The 20,212-nt window shown below is 38.8% G+C and overlaps 1 protein-coding gene across 1 annotated transcript in view; it reads right to left on the reverse strand.

The window, feature by feature from the left end:
• Positions 1 to 3,596: 3,596 nt before the first annotated feature.
• ADAMTS5 (ADAM metallopeptidase with thrombospondin type 1 motif 5) overlaps positions 3,597 to 20,212 on the reverse strand; it is an 84,833-nt gene continuing 68,217 nt past the window's right edge. The window contains exons 7-8 of the mRNA XM_078658378.1: positions 16,837 to 17,012; positions 3,597 to 8,654 (exon numbers count right to left, since the gene is read on the reverse strand). Of these exons, the coding sequence (XP_078514504.1) occupies positions 8,090 to 8,654; positions 16,837 to 17,012 (741 nt within the window). The 3' untranslated portion in view covers positions 3,597 to 8,089. The remainder of the gene's footprint in view (positions 8,655 to 16,836; positions 17,013 to 20,212) is intronic.

The following is a 20,212-nucleotide window of genomic DNA, read 5'->3' on the forward strand; positions in this document are numbered from 1 at the left end:
TTTCCAGGTGTGATGCAAAATTGGGAAATCATTGGCTGTAGGTGAAAGGAGATATTTCCCCAGGCAAGGCACCGGGCCAGGATGGCATTCCCGGTGATCTGTTCCGCTCCAGCCCCAAGCAATGGGCCAAGTTCTTTTCCCTCTTGACTAATGCCCTCCTCCTTGGGTCTCCAGTCTCAAGCTCATGGAAGGGGGCTGAAGTGATCCTATTTACAAGAAGGGGCCAAGGGGTGACCCTGCCAACTATCGTCCGATCAGCTTGATCGATGCTGGTCAGAAGGTGATTGGCAGAGTCCTTCTGGAGAGGATCCTCTCTTGGGCAGAGGAGAGCTATATTATCTCCCCTTTCCAGGCAGGTTTTAGGGCTTGTACAAGCACTGTAGACCAGGCTTTAAGGCTGTTATTACTCCGTTGGAAGACAGTCTTGATCGGTAAGGGCAGTCTGTACTTGGCCTTTATCGATTTGAAGACCGCGTTCGACTTGGTCCCTCGAGGGCGTCTGTGGGCGGTTCTTAATGAGATGGGGTTTCCTTTGCCCATTCTGAACCTGTTGGCCCGCATGCATGATGGAACGTATGCACGCATTCGGTGGGGCACGCAGGAGCAGAAAACTGCAAAAATCATGGTGAACAGAGGTGTCCGCCAAGGATGCGTCTTGGCGCCGACTCTCTTTTCTTTATTTGTTAATGGGGTGGTTTCTTTTTTATCTGATATTAATGCTGATGCCCCAAGTTTGGCTGGTGTGAAAGTTCCTGCCATGCTTTTTGCCGATGATACGCTACTAGTCTCCAAAACGCCCATGGGGCTCCAAAAATTGCTGGATCGGTTCTGTGTCTTTTGCAATCTAAGGGGCTTGGTTATTAACACCTCTAAAACCAATCTCCTCTACTTTAACCCCAGTAGGAAAGCCAATCGCCCGCTCACACTTAATGAAGAGCCATTGGAGTGGGTTAAAATGTTTGACTACCTTGGGATGAGGATATCAAACCAACTTAAATGGAACTCTCACATTGAAAAAATGGCTTTAAACCACAAACGGGTTGTGGGCGTCATAGGCAGGGAGCATAGATCTTCAGTATCAAGACCCATAGCTCCCGCTTTGGAGATTTATTCTGCAAAAGCAGTAGGCAGTGCACTGTACGGAGCAGAGCTCTGGGGTTTCAGTAATGTTGATTCCCTCGTAATGGCCGAGAATAAATTTTATAAGGAACTTTTGTCTGTCCCTAGGAGTACTCCAAGCAAACCCATCCAATACAATCTGGGACGCAGATCTATCAAAGATCTTATAATTCTGCGTCCGCTTCTTTATTGGGTACGCCTGTGGCGCACACCAGAGCTAAAGAGCTACGCCGACGGCCTTAAAGAAGTTATGAATTTGCAGGGGTCTTACAAAATTGCTTGGTTCTCCAAAGTGAAGGAGCTCCTAATGGCCATTGGCCTGTGGGTTGTATGTGATTCCGGTGCTTCAATATCCAAACTGGAGATCAAGCGGGCATACTGGTTGTGGGTCGACGCCCAAGAATCTAGAGCGGATAATCTAGGTAGACTCACAGACGAGTTTCGTCTGCACAAGACAGTACCCTTGCTTGAACCCTATATGGATTTCATTAGAAAACCTAAAGATAGGGCCTTATATATCCAGTTTAGAACGGGAACACTACCAGTCCGTGATCGCACCTCTAAATGGAAACCCCCCATCAGACGCCTGTCACCTGCCCACACTGCTGTGCTGAATTGGAAACCATCTCAAATGTCTTTTTTGTCTGCAGTGCTTATAACAAGCCTAGATCCAAATGGCTAAAACCAGTCTGTCGCCTACTCAAGACTAGAGGCTATGCCCCAGCGTTAAGAATCTTACAATCTGATCCTAACACACTACTGGCCTGTGGGGTAGCTAAATTTCTTAGCTGGGCATGGGTGATTAGATTCAAAGCTATGCGATGAATTTGTCTCTGGCGGGGCCCTGTTATTTTTCTTCTTAACTAACTCAAAGCTGTAAATGGTTTAATGCTGTTTTATCCTGTTTTTTAATTATTTATTAAGTGTTCTAATTAATAACATGAATTGTATTGTTCTGTGCTTTTAAGATATTTCTATATTGAATAAAGCTTTGATGATAAGATATTTCTAAAAATTGTAAAATGTATCTGTATCATGCTAATTTAAAAAAGTACATGCACTGAGGAACCATCTATGTGTATAATAATAATTAGTACAAGCATTTTTAAATGTTGCTGAGGGCATTGATAGAGGTCTTGTAGCCATGGTTTAGGGCACATGCCTTAAACCCTTTTAGCCTACCTTTATATTCTGTCTGTTTCTGGTGTTTTACAGTGAATTGAGTGACGTATTTAATAGAAAAAAAGCTATGGTCAACTGTTTTGTTTCCTTGCATTTGCATATCCTTCTTGCTCCAAATCCTTTTGTGCCACATACCTTATCTTGTACTCAGTATCTGGCAAGTCATCTTGGATTTTTAATTAACACTAGCCCCACCTTGAGGGCATCCTACATGCCTGCACATATCTCATTAGTGCCTGGAGAAATATGACTAAATCTCCTACCATAAGGGAGCTCCAGAGGCATAACTTGCGAGCCTTTAGCACTTTCAGACCCAGCGGCATCATCTACAAAGCTGTCGCGACTGCCACCCCTGACTACATGGACAACAAGCTCATCTTTCCCAGTGGTTCTCCACACACCCAAAGTAAGGACACCTCTCAGACAGAAGATGAAGATGTACAAAAGCAAAAACAAGGTAAAACGCCTTCCCCATCTATGCAACAAGGATTTAGAACGATATCCCAGTATCCAAACAGACAGTTCCAAGACAGAAATAGCCAAATACTCACCTCTTTAAAGAACATCATGGTTCAGTAACAGTCCACAAATCACTTAACCCTCCTATCCATACAGATCTCCGCTGCCTTTACGGCCAGGCTGGTGCGATGCCTCATCCCTACAAGCATAATAATGCACTAATCTGAAAACTTTTGAGCAAAGATATGTTTTCGAACAATCTAGGTCAAACCTTTCTACCCAGTGTGACTAATATACTGTTTTCCACTTAGTAGAACATTAAAATATATGGCCTTATTTTATTATGGTTATTATTAATGTTTTTATTGTTTTTGTAATATCAGCACAAGGAAAATTGCTTTATGCAAAGTCACTTCAACGAGGGGTAATAGTTTATTGAAGGTACTTATTGAGATGTAATTTCCTTTGACCTCACGTTCTATGCAAATTAGACGGGAATTCGAAATGTTCCTTTCTCTCTGGTGCCTCATATTAATAAAACCCCAAACATTACTCCAAGTATTATCATTTGTGTTCCACACAAGATTCCTAAAATAAATTCATTAAGTTACAAACATTTAAGTGCCGAAAAGGAAGTAAGTAAAATACAATTAATTAATATGAGTGTTCGATGCAGCTTCACAAATAAATGGATGTACCAATGTACACCTACTATTTTTGGATTTATCACAAAATAAAATCATATAAGTATTTACGTTCAAGGTGTCTTTAAATGCTCCAAAAGAACGTTCAAAACTGGTCATAAACTTGCAAAAATGTAGAACTCTGAAGCAGGATATAATTCATTTTTTTATTACTTTCACTAAACCACAGAACCAAGTGCTTAAGAATACAATTGGTAAATTATACATACATGATTGATTTATTAAACAAAATATTGCTTTTAATGAATTCTGTTACAGTGCAGTTACAGTACTTTTCTCCTACAGTTTATTTCCAGTAGAGTAAGCCCTGGTAACAGATTAAGTCGTGGTGTATTTTTTTACATACTTACATTGTCTGACATGATAATGCTCTAAAACCTCGTAGAAAAGGCATGTATTCCAACAGTTTAAAGAAACAATTAACTTCATATAATGTGGCAGACACTTCATTGCTTATATTGCAAACTAGATAATCAATTGTTTGAAAGTAAATATATCTGACTGGATGCTATTTCGTGCGTTTCCTTCATTTGTCTATGTGCCCCTTTTTCTTATTTGCTGCTAAACAAATATAAATGTTACTCACAGTTTAAAAAAGAAATAAGTTTGCAATTTAGTTGTATTTCTAAATTGTTGTTATGAGTAACAGAGCAAAACCGTATGTTCTGCTACATACCCAACTGTATTTTATACTTAATTTTTTTAATGTTCTCTTCTAAATGGAATATACACAATTTCTCAACAGAAATTAGATGAACTTTGGCTTTTTTTTGCTCTTTTGCACATTGCAAAATTCACTTGGAATACATTATGTATTATCCTCATAATTTCACTTTACTTATCTACAAAATGAGGATAGTGACAGGTGAACTTAAATGTCTAGCCATATTGCACCAATATCATTGTGAACTTACATAGTGAGAGATCAATTAACGCTTAGATAAACTGTGAATCTGTTTTGTTGATATTATCAGTTAAAACACACATGTTAGACATTATGATTTGGGGTATGTTGGTTACCCATCGAGACATGTAGAAATGCATAGAAATGGAAGCATATCCAGTGTTGGGTTCATTCATTACATTTTTTGTCATTTTACTGTGAAAAAATAACATGGACATTTTCAAACACAACATTTGCAGACTATAATTTTCTCTTGACTTAAATATATATATATGTATATTACTAATTAATAGGTGGATAGAACTGTTGAGCACCAGTGCATTATTGTAAATTTCATGACAAGAACATTTACCACTTACTTTCGATCCAAAATAGATGTTCTATGTTACAAAGGTTAATTGTCTCAAGAGTTCAGCAATTTAGCTTTTGACAGGAGGCAATTTTGAGCATCAGGAGAAGGAACAAAGGGGTCAAGAAGGCAGTGGAACAAACATTTATGTCTGATTTAAAGGCGGGCCACAATAATACACACAGTTCATTCGTCTCTCTCATCAGTCCAAGTACAATCACCTTTATAATGTCTGTCACTAATTTGATTGCAAAACAATATCTGGATTAAATGAACCACGCTGTGATATATTTGCACTGCTCATCATATTTTTCAAGGCCACCATAAAACCTATGGTTTCCCTTCTGTTAAAGTGTCCTATGCTATTACTGAGCAAACATTCTCTAGCCCACAACGAAATGCAAAGTTTCAGAAAATTGTTTGTCAGAGATTCTCTGTTGTGTGACTTTCAGCAACAAATCAGATTGTAACTCAGCATGACTAAACAATGCCCATATTGTGTCCAATGACAGTGCAACTGAGGTTAAGGAAACACTGAGTAAGTGGCTTTTGATAGCATAAGGTGAATATTGTAAGCGTAGCAAACAGCCTAGAACACTAAATGCCAGACAAGGTCAAATGCACATCTCCATTGGGAATGGGGAGAATGCTGTAATCGTAACGAGATTCTATACAGGATATATTTACAGGGACATATAAACATATTTCACACAGAAAGCATTCTGTAACAAAAATACAAAATTAGACAGTGCTGTACAATATGTAAACTTACAAGGTGTACTTTCCACACAAAAGAGAAGCATAAATAAGAAAAAAGATGATAGTACATTTTTTAAATATAGATACATTTGCCCAACTGGTGTCTTTGTTAAATAAGAATAAATAAATGTATTACATCTGTTCACATACCAGTTGTACAAAAATAAATTATTTTCTTCAGTGCCGAGTTGCTTATCTTACATTTGCAAATAACCCACAACACATTTTTATATCTGTAGCTCTGAATGGGCTGGGACTGTTTCCACATGAAGGCAGACAACTTCAGTATGTTTGATGCAATCAAGCAAAATGCTGGAATCAGTATTTGTGAGCACACTGCATTTTCATGAATTGCATTGGAACGTGCCATGCCCTACCGGTGCCAAATGGGTTATTAGTGGTTTAGTCTGCTAGTATTCATTTATCAGAGCTTTAAAACCTCTCTCATAAAATACATCATTTTATAATACACCTCAAGGTTTGATCTAGAGCACTTAAATTGTTCATCTCTACTCTTCACTTTGAAAGCCCCTAATTCAGAGAAGTTGAAAGTCGGCGGGTGAACATTTACTGTTCAGGTTTGGACAATCTAGATGAAATACTGCGGGTGGAACCAGCCCACCTAAGGTTCAGGAAATGGCTAAAAGATTACCTTTTATCATAGCTTTCAAAACAAGGCTCAACTAGGCAAGTTTCTAATCTGCTAGGTTTACTTAACACATTCAGGAAAGGTAGGACCAGTGCATGATAAATATCAATGGAATGCATCTGTTGCACAATCTTGCTGATAACCTACTATAATTCAATCTAATCACACCTCAACAATGTCCTCACACTTAAGCTTTCCAAGATATTATTCATCATTTAACATCTAGGCACCTTCATTTACCTTTGCTTTCCCAAGATGTACATAGAAGGGCAAACTGAACACAGCATATAAGTGTTCAGAATAGTGACTGTGTTCTTAGCAGACATAGCCAGTATGCTGAAGAAGGAGCCTTTGTTTCGGCTGAAATAATTTAAAATGCAGTAGACCATCTTTTGATTGTCACGCTGAAGTATCATTTCATCTAGAAGTAATCTAGCTTTTTGTTTGATAGTATGTGGCAACATTATTATAGCTGTGATGGCTAGCTGAACAAAATTGGGAATTCAGAATATGTTGCCTACATAACTCACACCTAAAATAGTAACTTTCAGTGATTCACACTCACCTTTAAAGTACGTTATGGACATCCCACTCTCTAATAGTAATAGGTGGAGCACTGTTTGCCCATCAAATAATGATTATGTACATTTTGGTTTTGGGCATATGTAAAATGTGCTGTCCATTCAGAATAAAGGGCTCTTTGTCACTGTATTTTGACATGGTACCAATGTCCTAGAGGGAACCTTGAGGTTTAGGAATAACAACTTCTTATTTATAAATATGTTTCCCCAATCAAATCTAGTTGTTATATTTGACTTGATGACTTAAACAATACATACTTCCATGTGGCAACTGATTATCACAAACAAGTGCCAGAATGTTTTCTATGTGGAATCATTGTTAAGACATTGGCTACCACATTGTGGTATGATTTTTTCTATTTCAAAAAGACAGTAAGTCTTTGATTGAAAGAAACTATACACGGTGTACACTAAAGAAAAGTATCTGCATCCTGTTAGCAAACACATAAAACTTTTTTCTCTGGTAAGATCGATACCAGGGTTAGGCATTGCAGTCAAAACGTTGAACTCCGCTTGCTCTTGTCTGTAACACGAAGGAGATCTTTGATACATTTGGGTAAAAAAAACATTCTTCAGTATGAAACTAGAAAAAATAAAAGACAAAGCAGTGGTAACACTTGAGGGATACCTGGGTTAGGAAGATAACTGGTCCCTATACACATGACCTGCTGGATGAAAAATACTGAATGCCTCTCAAAAAAGAAAGAGTATTTTTACTATGTTTTTCTTTCAAGGTAAATGCATGTCTTTTGTGAGATCTTTCTTTTTTTTAAACATCACTTTTTATGAAAAGAAATCTGAACTTTTTCACCAAGAAGATCCTAGGAGGAAATATGTCTCCTATTGTCATAAGAAAAGTCGAATAGAAAATGTATAAATGGAAGCAAGCACTTTGTTTTCCAGTAAACATCTGCAGCCATTCCTGGAAATAAATCGACTGAGAGTATCAATGGCTGTAGACATACTTTGGTCAATCAGTTGTTTATACAAATCATGTTTTACATAGGCCTAAGGGTGTAAAGTGACATGCCAAAGGGCAAGTATTTACAAATTATGAAAAAAATGCTACTGTATTTCATGTTGACTTGAAAATGACACCTGATCATGAACTGTAAGCATTGGAGGTAGGTGACATTGGGAAGATGGTGCTGTAAGTCTTCAAATATCGCAGAAATAAGAACTTGTAGCAGTCCCTTCTGCTTTCTGACATCCCAGAATCTACTCTTATGTAAAGTAGTGGCCCAGATTGGCAGCTTCTGCGCTTAAGTAGCTTTCCTTGATAACTACAAAGTAGCTGATTTTTCTCTTCATCTGGTTATGCCATACAGCGGTATGCCAAGAATGTTTGAGGAGACATTTCTGTTAAATGACTATAGTCATGGGTTAGCATTTCTTTAGTGAACATTGTTTAAATGCTGACGGCCTCTGAGACAGAAGGCATCCTTTTGCTAACTTTCCAAGTCCATCTTGGCACTGAACAGTTCTTGTGTGCCAACCTGTGTCACAGGTTCTCGAACAGGAGAGCCATGGTCCAGTCACCCAGTCAGGCTGGGTAATCTTTGGCACTAGTTTGTTGCTGATGCTGGTAATGCTGTTCGACGATGGAAGTTGTTTTTTAGGAACAAAAAAACTGTAACTCACATCTACAGGTTTGCTGGCATCAGTGGACAGAATTTGTACTATAAGAATCTCCTTGGTTGTTGCATGTCCCATTGTATGAAATGAATCCTCCTTGTGACTCCAGCCACTGTAGTTCATGACACTTCCATTTAAGTCAATGATTGACTCAGATGTGCTGATCAGGTATTTCCCATTAATTAAATACTCGCCTGATTTCTTTTTAAGGGCCAAGTACGCTGTAAATGTCTTCTGGTCCTTAGCCTTCATTTGCCGTACTTTGATATGAGTTGCACCTTCCGGTATCTTCACTATGTCAGTGTAGCCCTTACTGAAAATAAGAATAGGCACATATTAAATATTCATACTTCCTCAAAAGTTGTTTACAATAAAAAAAAGTTAAATACTTTTAATAGGACATTTCCTCGGATGATCTGAGTTTTCTTATTGATTAAAGGCAATCATTCCAACATTCTATGGGGTGTGCACTGGTCAAAATAATCGCACTAAACGTTGCAACGCTTTCCAATATACATGGAGCATTGTGCATCACATCAGCAGAACGCAGACTCTTTGTACCCGTATGCCAGTGTGTGAGTGTCAATCAGTTAAAACAGCCAGTGGGACATGCAGAGATAGTCGCTTGGATCGCAATAATGTTTTACATTAAAATGTGCACCAAATAAGGTTCTTTATGCTTAGTATTTGTCACTTTACACTTCAGATTTGTTCCAAATTAAATTAACTTATGCTTCACTTTGCATTTTGAATCAAAGTAAACCATTTCTTTAATTGCTGTAACCTATTGTGCAATGGTGTGAATGTTTTCTTAACAATCTTCATTTAGTTAATGTATTATTTTTATATCTGCGTTTCGCGTACGTTATTTTCACTTTAACTTGTATTACATTTGTGCACCAATGTGAGAGCTGGATGTAGTGGTGTATACTATTATAGTAAGCTATTAGATTGGGTATTACATTTTTATTTGTTGTTACATTAAAAATATAATTCTATGGCTATTTGTCCACACTATTACAAGTCAAACTATTTTTTTAACATGTTTTGATTGCAGAAGGAACATACAAGTCAAATAATAACACATAATAATTCAGTCACACAAGTAAACTCAGTTAGATTGCAGTAAGGTTAAGCAACAGTTTGAACTAATCTTTGTGCACAGTTTAGATTGACTCATATGAGTAAATGTTACAGAGTAGGAAACCAACCTGGGGGCGTTGAGCCAGGTGGCAAGGACGATTGCGGCATCTCTTTATACCTCTGCAACTGCCTGATCTTGGAGGCACACTGCAGCTCTTGTTGCGTAATAAGTGACAATTCCATATCTGTTGGAAGGTGGTAGAAACTAAATGGTGACTGCTGCGGTCCCCCACACCCCTCTTCCCAAGATAGCGGAATTGACTCTGTGTGGTACTGCTGGGGGCCCGGGACAGAGGTACGCAGTGTGTCCCGATGGAAGATGTGAATCCATGCAGCAGACAGAGGATTCTGGTGGTCAGGCCTTTTTGAACAGGATTGTGTGATTACGATGCGGGGGACTCAGTCAATGGCAACTGGCAGGGGATGCAAGGGGCATTCATCTCGGAGGCCCCGGCTGAGCACCAACTGATAACCAAGGGAGGCACAGCCATAGAAAGGGGATTGGTGGCGGCCATCTTGAGCAGTAGATACCAGGCAGAACTATTTTTGAATGAGGAATTGAGCAAAGGGAAAGGAGTGGCTTCGTAGCTCTGGAATATCTAAAAAATGGGGCTGATCTGCATCCAATTCATTACATACTTCGACTGAGTGATTGAGCAAAGAAATAGGAGTGAAGTGCAGATTCAGCACAGCTAAACAATGGGGGAGACATTAGGCCAAATACACAAAGGATACAGACTAATGTAATTGATCACAGTCTATCTATACCAATGGTCTCACCTTGGCAAACCAACTCTCAAAGCAATCCGTCCAGTAATCCAGGAGGAACACCTCTTTTAAAAAGGCAAAGATGACAATTTGAAAAAAACACACAGTGACTTAGTGACTCCTAAGGACTTGTGAGAAGGTAATGTGCCACACCTTGCCACTGTAAGAGGTTGGTCTTTGACTAATGATGGTATTCCAAGTAAGATGCATATTTGGCTCTGTTGATTTGCCTGATGACCCACTTCCTCATTAGCGACAGTAATACCCCAAATGCCGCCAACTAAGAAAGTGTTGGCACAAGCATTCAATGGATCGACCCCAGACTAACAAAACACAGTGCTGAGATCAGCTAAACAACTTCTTTTTACTGAAGCAGTTTCATGAAAACCTTCTAAACCTACTGCTGACCATGGCACCTCATCACAAGCCATTATGGATCTGCATTCTCCATACTTAATGTAGACACTAAGGGGCATATTTATTAGGAATTCACACAACCCAGTGCAGCAAGGCAAGTAGCTGCACTGTATTGCATGAATGGGAGAGAGCTGGAGAATACTGTAAGTACTAAGGTACGGCACACTTCATCTCTCTCCCTGTGCTGGTGGTACTAGATGCGGCCTAGTGCCAACTCAGGCACCATTGCATCCTTGCACATGATGCAAGGGTGCCTGTGTTACAAGCGTGATGAATCCAAAGAGGCATTTTCCTCTTTCTATGTGTTATACAGACTTCATCACTGTGATAGGTGTACCGATTTCAAACAGTTCCAGCCTGACAAACCTTAGTAGTTCTAGAATTGCAATAAATCCATTGGTGGATGCACAAGAGCATTCATGTTCCACACATGGAATGCCTACCACTAAGAATTGTAACAGAATGCAGCACAAGCTGCAGCATTGCATTACATTTATTTACAAAGCCACGCAGGGTCAGGGAAATCAGGTCCTGCAGGACTTTGTAAATCACAAGTTAGCCTTTGTGTTATTATGCGTCGGGTTGCATGATGCAACAGCAAGGCAAATGCTAACTTAATCTACCCCTAAGATCAAAGTTCTGGCCAATAGATTGAAGGACCTGTTAACTAACTTCTCTCATCCACTGGGAATAGGTGGGCTTCATTCTACATCACACATCTGGTCACATCTAAGATTGCTTACACATGCTTTCTGGCAAGTATGTAATGCATCTGATGAAAAATTGGTGGGCTCGATGGACACAGAGAAAGCCTTTGATAGGGTGGAGTTGGAGTACCGATAACAGGTCATGGAGAACATAGAACTGGGAGAAAACTTGTTAGCAAAAAGTTTAATGGCTGTATACAGCGCTGCCTGCAGTGATTGCCTGAAATGGTTAAGTCTCCCCTGAGTTTAAAGTCAAGAGAAGCACCAGTCAAGGATGACCCCTGTCCCCATTGCTCTTTATATTAGCATTAGAACCTTTGACAATTAGCATTAATCATGCCAAGGACATAGAGGGGGTAATGACACTTACAGGGAAACATGGAGGTCTATTTTATGTGTTACTGCATCCTCTTTACTGTATCAATGCCTGTCACGTCCATCAAAGCTCTCATGAATGTAATTTCACACTTCTCGACATTTTCCGGTTACAGAAATAATTGTGAGAAATGTGAAGAACTCCCACTCACTAGACACACTAGTATTGCAGCTATTGGAAACCATCTATTTAATTGGAAAGCATCTAAAGTACGCAGGGGTTAGCATAGTAGACAGTGACAGTACTATAAGCTCTTTACTCACAGTGATCAAATCTGATCTGGCTAGATGGTCCTTACTCAGTTTATCAATGTGGGTCAAGACAAAAGTGATTAAAATGAATGTGATCACATGTCTCAAATACATCTTTGTTTATGTTTCCAATACGTATCCCACTTCACTAAGAGTGGAAGTATCTAAACTACTGAAAACCTTTATTTGGAGTGGGTTAAATCTGCGCTTTTAACTATCCAAACTTCATGCAGCAATAGAAAGTAGTGGTCTACATCTACTTCACAGACCTACTGACCGGCATCTCTGTTAGCAAAAATTCATCAAATGGCAGAAATCAGGGGGTATCAGGACACTGTACACAGCACAGGGGCATGTGGCAAGAAATAGCCTTTAACTTCATGGTCTCTGTGATGACCTATGCTTGGCACAAAGCACCCACCGTCATGGAGAAATCAGCAGAATACACAAGAATGCCCCTCTGTGGATTAACAGTAACATAAAAATTGGAGCAGAGCAGAGCAGAACTGGTAAGAGTTTAAGCCGAGAAGCATAAAGACAATAAATGACCTGCTTGTAGATGGTAATCTGAAAACATTTGCAGATATAAACGAGGAATCTGAACAACAACCCCCCCCCCCCCTCCCACCCACACTCACTTCTGGAGCTACCAACTTCTCACCCACTTCCTCAACAAGACCTTGGGCCCCTGAAAGAACTATATGAATCTTCCATCCTTAAATATTTGTGTACCTTTAGAACATATAAAGGTGTGGTATCTGGGCTCTACAAGACTATAACAGACCATATATTCTTACTGCTATCCAAACTATTGAAAGACTGGTGGTCACTCTGTCTGCAGTTAGACTATTTGGATGAAGACTGGTCAGACCTCATGACACAGAATAATAATCCCCTCAGGGAAACATACTTGGATATTGGTTATTACAAAATCCAATATAAAATGAATGATGCTGGAATAATCCTTAGGTAGTATGCTGAAGAAGCACACATCCAAAAAGCAATATTATGCACCTGCTCTGGGATTGCCCTACTTTAAGTCACTGCTGGACTGAGGTGTAGGAGATATTGCATAAAGTGGTTACATAGCAGGGCCTTTGGCATGCCAGGCAGTTCTGTTACATGATTCAATCTTTTACCCAGAGATCAAATCACTCATCAATGGATAAGATGAGTGTCAGCATAACAGCAGCAAACCTTTTGATTCTAAGACTTTGGAGAACTTAACACAGTCCTGATATTGAGATGTGGTTGCAAGAGATGTATGATTGTGCGAAAGGGAAATATACAGTCTGAATGACCAGTTAGATAAATTTCAAGAAGTGAGTAGCAGATTTATTGATGAATCAAGATATTCTGAATCCTTGCGCTGAGACTTGCAGAAGGCAGAAGGCATTTCTTAAACTTGAGCCAGGAATTGATACGTGACTCTCATCCTAGTACTATTGGTCCTAGGGACGGGAGGAAAAGACATCAATTGATGAACAAATAATGTTATTGTTTGAACCTTGTTAAAAATGTAGCTATAATGTACATGAGGTGTGAGCATGTTAAAACCAGAGTAAGAAACCTACTTTAAGGCCCACAAACTAAAGTAGACAAATGTTCGAAAAAACTCTTTCGGGTCAACCAAAAAATGATTTCAATTCCTTCTGACACACCCAAGTGCCAATATTCCAAAAGATCTGTTATGGTCAGATCTTCAGGAGCAAAACTTAATTTAACTTTTCCCAATGTCCCTCACCCCATTTGAACAATAATATCACAGTATTTGACAGACTCGTTATTTTACAAGTTGCAGAGGCCACTGCTATTAGGAACATCAAAAAATTTAAATCTGCTACTTCACACCTCGAACTTTGCAATACAAAGATCATCTGACTCAATCTACCATCATGTTGAAAGCCAAAATATTTACCAATGCCTCTCTAATATCTGGGTTGGCAACCCAAAATGTAATAAAAGATTTGTTACTCCTCTTCCTCAAGAAGCAAAATGTTAATCCGGTGTTACCATCATCCTCACCGTGATGGTTTCACATGTACATTGTTCTAAAAGCATATACATAGGTGAGGCTACAAAAATGATGAAGCTGTAGTAAAGAGCTCACACCTTTGCTTACAGACCAATTTTTGGTCTTAACAATTTAGATCATATATCTTGCAGTGATACAAGCTGTCATGTTGACAGTCAAACGAAATACTAGATTTCACTCTCAATCTGGTCAATAGGTCCATACACAAGAAAGCACACTGTTGTTTGTCAACACCATTTGTCACTGCTACTTCCAAGACCGAAACTATTTCAATGTCCGGGTAAGGTTCCTGCCTTCTGAAGCTTTCCAAGTTACCTCTTTTTGACACTGCATCTTCAATGTGAGGCTGAATTCAGAGACTTTGGTAAACACCTCACGATCTGCCTTTTGCTCTGGACTTAACCTAACTATTCTATATGTTGCTACTCCTCTCCTCTCCTTACCCACAAACACCCTGAAGCATTGTTTGCTTGCATCAGAGTTTTATAGAAACAATAAATAAATGAAGGCTTGTATTAAAAATATCTAAATCTGACTCTGAAGAGAACCACTGGAATTATTTGCATTGATTGCTTTAACAAACAGTGACATGCCCCTTCACTTGTTGGGCTGTGATTTTTCACAAAGCGTTGTTATACTTTGACATGCTGGTTCATAGCATTCTTCTCAACCGTCTTACATCCTCAGTTACTGTAGAATGGTCATTATTTTATGGATTTCTAATTTTTTTTTCTAATCATACTCGACAGGTAAAACTAGGACCTTTTCTTTCAATGCATTCCAAATTACCTAATGGTGCGCCCCATGGTCCCTGCGCTTCACCAATTCTATTCAGTGCCTATTTTTAAACCTTTCATGACCATCCACATTAGCTGTATAGTCAGATATTGCTTGAATTGTGAGAGAACTAGCAATTGCTGCTCTCCTAATCAAAAAACACTTTGAAGCATCTTCTGGTTGCATCTGAGTTTTACAATAACTGGAATAAAGTGCATTAATTTCTGCGGCAAACTGTAGCATGCCCCTTCACAACGGTGGTGGATGATCAGGGTGTCTCTGTTCACTAAAGGATCCCTTGATTGAGTTTGTGTGTTGAGTTTGAAGTTCGAACAGACCATAAGCCTCTTGTAAACCATTTTGCTTCACAAGTAGGCAAGGGATGTGTCTCTTCAGTAAAGGGCAAACCTTGTGGCTGCTTTTAATTTTTCTTGTAGCCAGCAAGCTAGAATGACCAGTGTCACAATCCATTGATGATCTGCAGCACAATGTTTGGAATAGGGATTTGTGTAATTCATGTAATTTTCTTTTGTGTAATTGCATGACAAATTTAAGGAAACATTATGTGAAAATATACATAACAACTAAAAATGCAAAACCAGCATTTTGTGCTAGATTTGAATGCAATATGCATCTTCATGTCTATTTTGGACACAAGGATGCATTTCAAGGTTAAGAATCGTCCAAAAACACAAGCACCGCAAACAGCTGCCTTTTGTATTCAGGTCGTTAGCTCCGTTCCTTTGTGTTTGCGCTAAATATTTTGCTACGAACAGTCCATAATTACATGATGCAGCATAATTGAATAATGTCAGTAATTTAGTGCAACAAGCATAACGTGAAATTACCAAAATTACACCAAATGATGCCAGTGAAACAGAAATTTCAGCCACGCCCACTGTGAATAACTAATAATCTATTATATGCAGATTAGCCATGATGCCACGCCATCCCTCTGTTTAGTTCGGCAGTTTCGGAGCAGGAAAATTCCCTCTCTGTGGAGCACAAAACAACTTGCAAAATGCCCCCTTAAGGGTTTGTTTATGATGTGCTTCTGTAAACCCTAGGTACACCAAACATCATGTTCCAAGCTGAGATACCATTTTTCATTGAGTATTACAATCAATTTACGTCCTGAGATCAAGGTTAAATTGTTTTGTAAAAAATCAACAAAATTCACACATTACATCACAAGTAACATTGTGTTCCCAGTCTAGATTGAAAAGGATTGTTCAGTAAATGCTGAAGGCAAAGTGATTGATTTGGGCTTGTCTTTGTGAGTATAATTTTCCCATAGGCATTATGTTATCCAAGTGATTGAAAACAAATTGTGTCAAAAAAGACAAACAATCATTAAGAAGGTATTAATGCCTATTTATAGAAGGGCTGGCATTAGATAGAAAATCTGGCATGAATACAATAATTATATGAAACGCTATGTCCCAGCTGCTTCACACTGCCTCAAACATAATTAAAATGATTAATAATCTAACATCAGTTAACCTTGGTCTGGTGACATTCATATACCTGATTAATTAACTAGAAAATTTACCATGTCTTGATTTGGAGTTTGGCAACACAGATACTGCTTTAAATATGTCGGCGAGATCCATTGTCCAGCTGTTATGTAATTAAACAGATGTTGTTTTGCCAATAAACCATCATTAATTGCTCACCGATTTATCATAGTTAAGTGAAATTGAAAAGTTTAAAAAGTTTTTCATCATTTTGTGGGAGTTACAAGCATTGACCATCACATGGCTCATTGTGCCCTATAAATTGCAGTTACAGCACAGTAGTCACCACCCAATGAAATGTAATTACTGAGGCAACATCTTTGACATGTGTGGCTGAAGACAGGACTTTTGTGGGTGTGGACAAAAGGCGTGGTATTAACTAAGGACCTATTTTTCAAAATGTTCCCTAATTTTCAAAATGTTAACCTGAAGGAATAAATATTATGCATAACCTGGTGGGTCGTAATACAAAAATGATGGCAATACCTTCTTTGAGTCCCTTACCATTTCTTATTGAAGGTTCCTGTGACTTTTGTGCAGCTGGAGTTGTCTCCTCCGCACACTCCACATTTGTCAAACTGAAGTTTAGAGCCGATGATGCCATCACAGCCTGTTCGGACACACTTCCCTCGGACACACACTGAGTTGCTGTATGGCTTACATTCAGTACCATCAGCCACCTATAGGATAAAAGAAACAATATTCCAAAATGTAAACCTCAAAGTAAGTTATTCAAATGCAAAAGGTCATTAAAAAGGGTCTAAATTGGTGTGAGGAAATGTAATAGTCTGTACTCCGTGATATGACTATAACTAAGGGGGTGATTTAAAGTTTGGAGGACAGATTCTCTGTCACAAATGTTTCAAAGTACACTTAACAACAAAATGACAATCCGAATAGCCTATTTACAATTGGGAGGACTGTCAGTTTTCCATCAACAGAGCCCAGGTTGACTCTGTTGACAGGAAGCTTCCTCCGGTGATCTGAAAAAAATGGATGTCGAGGTCATTTGTTTTTCATTTTTCAATAGCAAACTCCCACTTACATAGTTAATAATGGATGTTAACTTTCATCATGCACATTGAAGGGAGAGTGTGGTCCTCAAGTCATTCAGATCCTCAAGTCAGGGTTGACCTTATTTATTAGATAACATTGCTCAGATCTTCCCACATTCATGTTTCATGATTTATGGCTCAATAGTTTATTCTGTCAAACATACTTTGTAATATCTATGCAAACAACTTTGAGATCTATTGCCAAGGGGTCTGGGTGACATCTCAATCCATGTGTACTGTATGCTAATGACAGAGGACCTGATGCTGCTGAGTTTATTCTGTAGATTTTTCATATTTTTTTTAACTGGTAAATGAGCCAAAAGTTTGCATTTTGCATATGACATTCAGGACTTTAGAACAGTGGAGGCATCATGGAGGTGTCAAATTGTAGTTGCTTGCTCATTTTCCTCCTGTGCTTGATGACGTGGTATTTAAGAACAGTGTTGGAGTCGAGGACCATTTTTCTTAAATACCACACTTACTAATACATCACTGAAGTCCTCAGTTATAAGCATCTTACATTCAAGTTGTCCACACTTCTTTTTCCATATATTTTCAGATGTTTGAGGAACATCCTTCATATATCACCTTTTATTTTTCATTATACATAATTTATTGATAGTTTAAAACTTCCAGACCCTATCACATTGCAATGTAAGTTCTACCACAGAGCTAAACAACAGCAACCGATTTCTTGAAGATTCATTCACTTCATGCAAAACTTCAGCAATTGAGCTATAAAGAGCAGGAATAAGAGAAACCTCTTTCCATTGTCTTATTGTGGTACAACTGATCCTGTCACTCCTAGTAAATGACTCTTTTACTGGCTATAATAGGGCTGTCTGTAGACCTGCTTGGGAAGGGTAACCCAGGTCATCCTCACTGAACAACTGATCTAGGGTGAGACCCATAGTTAGCTCCTAGATAAATGATCACATTTATACCAGTAAAAGGTTGCTGTTTCAGTTTCTTTACCATCTGCATTGTACCACCAAAATGGACACCACCAATAGTAGTGGAAGGAGGGATGGACTCAGTCGTGTAGAGAACATCCCCATGAAGGCCTATTCGCTGGCAGTGACAGCTGTGTCTACCACGCATGTGATACACTGATATTGCAAACTCCCCGAACTGCTGCCACATGCTTAAAAGCCATTAGGATCCCTGTGGACAATGGTAACTGTCACAACACAATGGGTCCCTCATACCCACTATATAAGGATGATAAAAATGCTCTGGAAGTATCTCATATGAAGATTTTATGATAGAGTTTAACTGAGCATAATCAAATTATTCTAAATGTTTATCTACTGTACCACCACTTGGTATGTGACCTTAGGTAGCTATGGGTTATTGCAATTTAAAGAAGAACCACAGCATAGAAAGTTCAAGAATTATTTATTGGATAAACTGTTTTCTCATGTGGATATGACTGTTGTTTGATATTTTTGCCATGATTTATTCTGTTTTATTTGCTATTATATATAGTTGGTATCTATAAATACAAGCTGCTTTAGTGGCCCCTTGCACAGGTATGCTTAAGTTAAAAAGATATCCTCCAAGGCTAAACATGACCCTATCTACAGAGATATGTTTATGTCTGTAAATATCTCATTTATCCGTGCCAGAAATTCTCAGTATGATTCCTAGCAGATGCAAATGCATTTACCACTGCAGATTTCTCCGGCATCAGTGCAAAGAAATATGCAGTAGTAAATCCAACTCACGGCTACAAATTGGGCATTGCATTGCATGTTTTGGGTTTGCCTGGTTAGTTTGTGAATAACCACAACCATGTTTATAAGCATTCAACAAAAATGAAATTCGACTTACTCCCGCCCTAGGAATGGTTGGAAAGTAAATCCAGCCAAGGCATGGGGTAGGTTCCCTCTAGAATAGGAAAGGGAATGTACCATCCCATATTTGCTGGGGGGTGCAGAGGAAGGGTGTTAACAAGGGAATTTGTCTGTGAAGGGGACATTTTTTGCCTGAGTACAGTGGGATCCATTCCCCTATGTGTGTTAACACTATATAGAGAAATAGATGCCCAGATAAAGCGTAATTCAGGGAATGTTTGTGAATTGAAAAGAAAGCAAAAGTACATTGAGATAGAGATGTCAGTCTCTGTGCATATCTTTACATTTGATTTTATGGTGTTAGCTAATTTCTGAATTTCTTATTAACATGAAACTTTTGAAACTGAAATGATAATGCTATGATGTACAAAACTATGTTTCCTTGGCATAACACAAACTAGGGCTTGACTCCATTTTGTTTTTGGGGCATCCATATTTTTGATTATGTGTTTATTTCTCATTGATACTGCGTGCACAAAATGTGGGCTGTTGCTTTGTGTTGACAGGCTGTTTTCGAAGAACTATGGATGAAGCCTTTGGATACTTTTCAAGACTCTTTCTGCTCACTCATAGTAGTCCACTCATTATGAGACTTTCCATTGTTTATGTCCCCAGATTTGTTCTGACATCTTCAATGACATTATGTCATAAGGTGAAAAATATTCTCTATTTAGGGAGATAGGGCTAGGACGGTGTCACTATATGACGTTTTATAATGCTGGACTGTGATCTGACAATGTATTGATACATTTGCTCAATCCAAGCAGACTTTACGATTCCTATTGGTTCCTGTGGTGAAACTCATTATAAAACACCCTGTTTCTGGGGGGTGAGTTGGATTATTTTGGATCTTTCTAGGGATGCTCTCCATTTCTCTATTGATGTGCTGCACATTCTGGACTTAGTTTAGTTTTCAGATTTTGCTAATTTCTTCATCTATTTTAATTGCTGAGAGCCTTCATGGCAAAT

The sequence above is a fragment of the Lissotriton helveticus genome, chromosome 8 (assembly GCF_964261635.1).
Source record: "Lissotriton helveticus chromosome 8, aLisHel1.1, whole genome shotgun sequence".
Taxonomy (NCBI): Eukaryota; Metazoa; Chordata; class Amphibia; order Caudata; family Salamandridae; genus Lissotriton; species Lissotriton helveticus.